Here is a 7546-nt window from a genome sequence, read left to right as displayed (position 1 = left end):
TCAGTACAATTATTTCACAAACCACACATGTGTTGTCTAATTCTCAAAACAAATTTCTTTTTTTAAAACCCTCCAATGACCCAAGATTAGTTTTCTATAATAAGCATCAAACTAGAGTTGTGGAAAATTAGTACTATATAGAAATTAAAAGTATTTCTAGGCATTTTACTAATAACCGGCTAACATTGTTTTTGTTCCTTCCGTTTTCACACTAAATTCAAGAGCATTGATTAATACTTCAAAAATAAAGATAAAAACCATATTGATGCATATTTTTGTTAGGTGTGAAACTTATGGTTAAGAGGTTGGAGCATATGATGAATTTGGAAAGTTCGTAATTTTTTTCCTTCACAATTCGCCAGAAATTTGCAAATTCATGGTATATTGAGGCAATCTAATATGTCCAACTTAAACTTTCCACTTTTGCAAAGAAAAATAGTAAGGAAGAACAATAGGGAATTATTGATAATTTATTAACTGAAAATTCTACAGCTCTAATACGTAATAGCTGCAATTATATTTACAGTTACTCAGTAGTAATGTAAATTTCCACTCAAACTGGAAAATTTCCACTTAAAGCACTAAAATTGAATTAACATATTAAGCTGATTTTAACATATCCCGATGGTGCACATGACTTAATATATTTACTTTTTTGCTATTTGGAGCTGGCTAAATAATTTTCCGTTTAAATATAATTTTTTTATTCTTTTTCAAAATAAAAATAAAAATATTGTTTGTTCATAGAATTTGATCAGATTTTCTCCAATTAGCTTTTAGGTGAAATTTTTTTTTCTACCAATAAATTTTTATTTTTTTCAAATAAAATACATATCCAAACATAATTTTAACTATCAAAAATAATTTTTTAATATAATTTTTAAATTTATTTTTTAAGTTTTAATCAAATATATATCTCATTATAGAGGAAAAGGAAAAAAAAAAAACTAAAAATGGACAAAAATATCAGTGATACCTTCTTTACTGCTTCGTAGAAAACGGCAAAATAATAAAAGGGAAGTCTCTATATTTATCGTAACAGTTTAAAGAGACCATAATCTCCTTACTATCCCCACCCACTCTTTCCCATTTACAAGACTACTACAATCCCATCTCTATTGTTGAAATTGAAATTGAAAATAAAATAAAAATCCCATCTCTCTTTTTCTCTCTCTCCAATTTAGCATTTATAGCAAAAATATATTGTTACATTTTTCTCTCACGTTTAATAGAGAAAGAGAGAGAGATCTGAAGAAGTCTGACTCATTTCTCTCAATCTCTCTTTCAGACGGCCCTCTTCAATTTTTGTCAAATAAGGGTACGAAGGAAAGGGGCCAGCCCAGCACTCCTTTCTCTAAATCTCAAACCCTTAGTTTTTCCTATACTCAGTAAGTCTCCTCCATTTTACTATTTCAGTTTCGTTACTGTTTCTTCTTACTATTATTCCCTGTTTGTCTTTTTTACCCTTTTTGAGTTTATGTTAATTTCTTCGATCTGTATTGATCTTGGCCCTTGTAAAGTTTCATTCACTTTAATTTAGTACAGATGATTTGGGTTTTGTTTTTTTGACAGGAGGGTGGCTTGAATTATCATTTTTTTGCTGCAAAAATCTGATCTTTATGTGATTTTATATTTTTACTGATTATACTTAGCGATTTGAACTATTTTTCAGTTTCTTTTTTGCTTTCTTTTGCATGATGGCATTTGATTTTGTATTGGATGCACCTTTTCTTTGTTAAAGATCCAATCTTTGGTTTTGATTTTTTTGTCCTTTAAAGGTTTATGGGGTTTTTATTATTCGCTTTTCCTCTGAGATGATGCTATTTTAAATCTTTTTTAATTGATCTGATTGTTAGAGGGAGTAGCTGATCTTGTGATCAAAGATCTGTTTTTTAACTGCTCAATAAATTCTGGTCTGTTCCTAGTTCTTGATCATGGATTAATAGGATCCTGTGGGCTGAATCATTCTGCATTAATAGTTTTAATGTTTAGTCCATCTTGAGCTCGATATGTTAAGAGTCTTGCATATCACATTACTCTTGTTGCTATCAACTACTGTGTATGTTCTGGATTATGTAGTAGTTTGTAAGTACATAAATTTGCTAATGTGTTCAATGTTTGCATGTATCAGGATCAGGCACCTTTTTGGTTTTGTAATTTAATAAAATAATGGGGATAGATGTGGAAGCTAAGTTAGTTCATGTTCCAGTTGAAGCTGGAAGTGAGCAGAGCAACCTTCTGAAAGAAAATGGAAAGATGAATCATGGTTCAGGGATTACCGAGCCTATAAAATTTGGTTCTCATGGTACTGAAGAACCTAAGAAGGAGGAAGTAAGCAGAACTCCTGTGAGCAACGTACCGAAGGATGCTGTTGAGGACTGGCCTGAACCTAAGCAGATCCATTCGTTCTATCTTGTTAAGTTTCGGAGATTTGAAGACCCAAAATTGAAGGCTAAAATTGAACTGGCTGAGAGAGAGCTACAGAAAAAGAACCAAGCTAGATCTCAGATTATTGAAAAATTAAAGGCTAAAAGGGTGAGTTTTTGGGTGAATCTAACGTCAGCTGAATATTTCAAGATCATATATTGTTTATGTTACTCGGTGTGTAGCATAGTCCTCTCTCTCTTGAACTGTCAAAGTTCAGGAGTTGTTTACAACATGATCTTATCCTCATTTCTCTCTTTCTCATTTTCTTGCCTTGTATACATCCTTGATTTGCAGTTCAATTCTTGCATGCACATATCCGTGTTAAGTGTTTGAAACTGCAAGCTGTGTCTCTTACTTAAAAAGAGAACTTTTCTCTTGCATGCCAAATTGTTCTCTTACCAGAGAGAACACATTGGTAAAGTGATGGATGACTTCAGGGATAAACTCAGCAAAGCAATATATAGTTCCCAGTTGGACACCGATAAGTGCAAGAAAAAGGATGGTAACAGAAATTGCAATAGACTCATGCTTAGTGACTTATTTTTCAGATTTTTTATTATGTCATTGCTGTCCTACAATTTGAACTTGAAAATATAATTCAGCAAGCTATGTAAAGTTGATATTGCCTATTGCATGGTCTTTTTTGTTAGTTGTCAATTTGTCCAAACCCTGTTCTTGTGGAAGTATGACAGCTATAATCAAATAACTCCTCGAGTATTTGCAGGCAGAACGATCGAAGGTAATTGAACAAAGGAAATCTCTCAGCGCTGAGAATAAGGAATTTTGGAGTACTATTGATGAGAAAAGAAAGGAAATGGAACCTCTGCAACAGGCCTTGGGCCAGCTCCGCGGTGCTAGGGATGCAGGCCGAGAGAGGGGTCCTATAGTATGTTCATCCGAGCAGGAGCTCAATAGTCTTGTAAGCACTTGTTTATAACTTTAATTATCCTTCAGCTTAGGTTTGTTCCGTCATTATTCTTAGCTTTTCTCTTTTGCCTTTAGTCACTAAGTTCCATTGCAAACGAATAATGCCAATTTTATTTTGGCAATTGAGTAGATTAAGAGTCTGCAGTACCGCATTCAGCATGAAAGCATTCCTCTGAACGAAGAGAAGCAAATTCTCCGGGAAATCAAACAACTTGAAGGGACAAGGGAAGCTGTTAAAGAAAAGGCTGCAGCAAGGGCACAGATTCATGAATCGTTGGGTGAAAAAGAATCAATCCAGAACCAGGTCAAAGTAAGGCTTTTAAGTTATGTTTCTCTTTTATTGATGCAAAATATTCTATGCCTAAAATATCATGTTATTTTGCCATAATCTGCCTGTAGTAACTTCTAACACACTTTGTGGTGCTGTAGCTTATGAGTGTTGGCCTGGATGGAGTTCGTAAGGGGCAGCAGGAGGTTAAGGCCAAGCTTAAGCAAATAGATGATCAGATTGACGCCATAAGCAAGCAGATCAACTTATTGGATGAGGAATTGAAGGAAGTCGTGGAGAAGAGGGACAAGACGTATGAACATATTCAGGAATTGAGAAAACAGCGTGAAGAAGGGGTATGCTACTCTGCTTCCTTGTTGACTGAACTGTCTCACTATTTTTGCTAAAAAGAGGGTTATATTATTTTTTTGCTCAGATTAAATCCCATTGATTTGATGAATGGACAACAATCAATTGGTCATGAGACACTTAAAAAACTGTGCTTCTACTGATGGTGTAGTTGAGTAATCTGTTCCCATGTTTGATCACACGTTCTTGTTATGTTGTCCTGTGTTGATCTCTGTATTCTTGTAATTCCTGTTTAAGGTGTAGGAATTTGGTGAGGGATCTGATTTTTCTCCATCCTTCTTTAGACTATTTTGTTAGGAAATCATTATACAGCAGTTAGAAATATTTCATTTCTGTTTACTACACTGGTTCCATGTCCTGGCAAGTTACACGAGGATTGTCTTGATTTTATACAGATAATGACTTCAGATTTAGTTAAAAATCATATTTGGGAGTTACTAGCTAGCCTCATATGTATTTATTTGATTAACTATTGCATCTGTCCTTGGTGATTATCTTCTAGACCCCCCTCTCTCCCACAAAAAAAAAAAAAATGAGAAAAAGAAAGGAACTGAATAAGGAACATCAGCTGAGAGCCCGAGAGGGTCTCAAGGAGATGCCTGTTGATTTCATTCAATGTTCCGTATACACTGTGAAAATCTTCCAACAGCGTTTGCTGACTTTTGGAAATTGAAATGTTCTCTTATTACTGCAAGCATCAAGAGAAATAGGTTTTTAGACTGAGGTGATCTTTATAACCAATTTCTTCCAATTTTTCAGAATTCTTCTTTCTACCAAAACTCCAATGTGTTGCACAAAGTTAAACAACTTGCAGATCAAAAGGATGTTGACGCCCTTAGAGAGCTCTCAGTTACAGAGGTATGCTGGATCTTTCACCTTCAGTTGCACAATTTGCAGTTTTCTATGTTTACATTGACAATTAACCTTTCTTCTTTTCACTAGGTCGATAAGTTCATGTCTCTCTGGTGTGGTAAAAAGCCTTTTAGGGATGACTATGAGAGGAGACTCTTGCAGTCGCTTGATATCAGGCAGTTGAGCAGGGATGGCAGAATGAGGAATCCCGACGAAAAGCCTCTGGTGCTATCAGAAGTACCTACTGTCTCCCGAACCGAGGTTCCAGCAAGAGCTAATGCAAAACCTGTAAAGGAAGATCATGTGTCTGTTGACGCTGCTCCTGTTCAGAAAGAACAGAAGGAGAAGAGTAGCAAGCAGCCAAATGATTCTCACGTTAGAAACACAAAACGCGCCGAGAAAAAAGATGTCGTTGATGAAGAAGAGGAAATTTATGGTTTGGAAAAGATACCCAAGGATATTAATTCCAAGAAAAATGAAGTTGACGAGGCAACGCTGAAGGAGATGAAGAAAGAGGAGGAGATAGCAAAAAATAGACAGGCTATGGAGAGGAAGAAAAAGCTGGCAGAGAAAGCAGCTGCAAAAGCTGCAAAGAAAGCTCAGCTAGAAGCTGAAAAGAAGCTCAAGGAAATTATCCCTCTGATTCTTTATAATTCTACCATTTCCGTGGTTTTATTTCGTTGTAAACATTCAGATTAGCTGTGGGCTTATCTAGTTACTTTCAACTCCTTTCAGGAACGTGAGAAGAGAGCGAGGAAGAAGGGCGGATCTTCTGTTGCAGATCAGGAACCAACTGAGGAACCAACCGAAACACCTGCAGAGGTTGCCGAGGAAGAAAAAGCGGAGGAAAATGTTGAAACAACCCTTGCACCCAAGGTCAAGGCACGGAAAGAGAATACCGTTAGGCATAGAGCAACACGTGCAAGAGGCTCGGAGCTTCCTAAAGCTATACTAAAGCGCAAGAAAGCAACGAACTATTGGCTATGGGCTGGTGCTCCTGCTGCTCTGGTAGTTGTGATACTTCTAGTTGTCGGATACATATATCTTCAAAAGTAAAATGAGTTGGGAGAGTGAAAACAAAGACATTTGGCTTTAGTGCCTTACAATACTGCAATAGTAAGTCCTGTTTAGTTTATCATAACGTTATTTCATGTTTCTTGCATCCTAGTCTGGGATGGAAAACTCATAATGTTGCTCGTAGATGCGGCCTATCTGAGATATTAGCTGAGAGAGCCTACATGTTTTATTTGTTTGGTGTAGTTGCAGTTGTTGACATTTTGCTTAAAGACTGTCATCTGGACCTTTTCCTTTGTAGACATTGATATTTTATCATCTTCCTACTTATTTTTTTCGTTGAGAACCATTACCATTGACATTTACAATGATTTATATTATATATGTCAAGTTGTGCAACAACAAACAAACCCAGGGGAGATAATGTGTACGCAGTCTTAGACTTATGTGAAGTTGTATGTGGTGACATTTTGGTATGATATACATCTGTCCCACTACTACATGCTAGAATTGAAAAGATGCTCACTTTGAGCATTATTTCGTTCGATGGGAGAGTGGTAAGTTCTGTTTGACTATTAACTATTTCCATTATGGAGAGCAGCAAATTTGGTCCCAAGGTTGATGTTGAGTGGGATTTGATATAAAAACATGTTCTTTTTGACAGCAAACTTATTTTTTCATTTATTCTTTGGGTAATGAAATAGGACTTGAAACTTTTATTAGGTGGTATGCATTTTATTCTTTTAATTAGTTATAAAACATCATTCTAAGTCCTTTAATTATTTAGGAGTAAAGATAAGCTTTATGAACTCCTGAAACATACAGTAAACTCTTTAGTTAGGATTAATATTTTGTTGAATTCCTTTAATTCTTCCAGTCTCTTTTAAATAAGTAATAAAATTCCATGCAAAAATACGCTACATTAAAAATATATGTAAGGCAACTCAACAATTATATTGAAACCTAATTGAAAGATCTATATTTCAATATTGCTATAGGGTTGTCTTTACTTTTAAGACTAATTGAAGAGATAATTAGGCTGCTGGCTTAACCCAAAAATTTAAGAGCTACAATTACACTTGTTTATTTTCTAAGTATGCTTTATGGGGGATCGGTTGTTTCATGTTTGCTTCTCAAAGGCAAAGACTAAGCTTGGGATTAGATTTTGATCTAAGGGTGTGTTTGGTACGAAGGAGAATGTTTTCCATGGAAAAAAAGTGGTTTTATAACTTATATTTCCTTATTTGGTTGGCGAGGAAAACTTTTTTTGAAAAATATTTTATAGTGTTTGGTTAGAGAGTAGAAAATAATTTTTTATGCTACTCTCCTCACCCTCTTCCCCCAAGTCCCCATGTTTCTTGTGATCTCCTTCCCCCTCCTCCCCCTCCAAATACCCAATGTTTTTAGGACTTTATTTTCTTCAAAAATTTAATTATTCTTCTAAAAAATTCACACAAACCCAAAGGAACTAATGCATTGCAATTTTTTTTACGCAAAAATAACGTTAAAATTTGTGCTCCATAACTAAAAAGAAAATACTCTTTTTTTTGTTCAAAAAAAAAAAATACTCTTTCTACAACATGAAAATAAAGTACTTGTTTTGTTGAAATGAAAGAAAATACTTTTTCTTGAAATGAAAGAAAATACTTTTTCTACATCATGAAAAGAAAATACTTTTTTTTTTGTTGA

General features: G+C 34.9%; 1 protein-coding gene across 1 annotated transcript; it reads left to right on the top strand.

The window, feature by feature from the left end:
* Window positions 1-1078: 1078 nt before the first annotated feature.
* On the top strand, window positions 1079-6194 carry LOC104210171 (proton pump-interactor 1-like). The gene is made up of 7 exons (XM_070152713.1): window positions 1079-1388; window positions 2132-2535; window positions 3152-3346; window positions 3485-3664; window positions 3784-3978; window positions 4751-4849; window positions 4934-6194. Exons 2-7 carry the CDS (start codon window positions 2170-2172, stop codon window positions 5540-5542), a joined length of 1644 nt encoding a protein of 547 aa, XP_070008814.1. The 5' UTR covers window positions 1079-1388; window positions 2132-2169; the 3' UTR covers window positions 5543-6194.
* The last annotated feature ends 1352 nt before the right edge of the window (window positions 6195-7546 follow it).

Source organism: Nicotiana sylvestris, chromosome 7 (assembly GCF_000393655.2).
Source record: "Nicotiana sylvestris chromosome 7, ASM39365v2, whole genome shotgun sequence".
In the NCBI taxonomy this organism is placed as follows: domain Eukaryota; kingdom Viridiplantae; phylum Streptophyta; class Magnoliopsida; order Solanales; family Solanaceae; genus Nicotiana; species Nicotiana sylvestris.
Note: the sequence above shows the minus strand (reverse complement) of the source record. Positions and strands in the feature narration are given on the sequence as shown.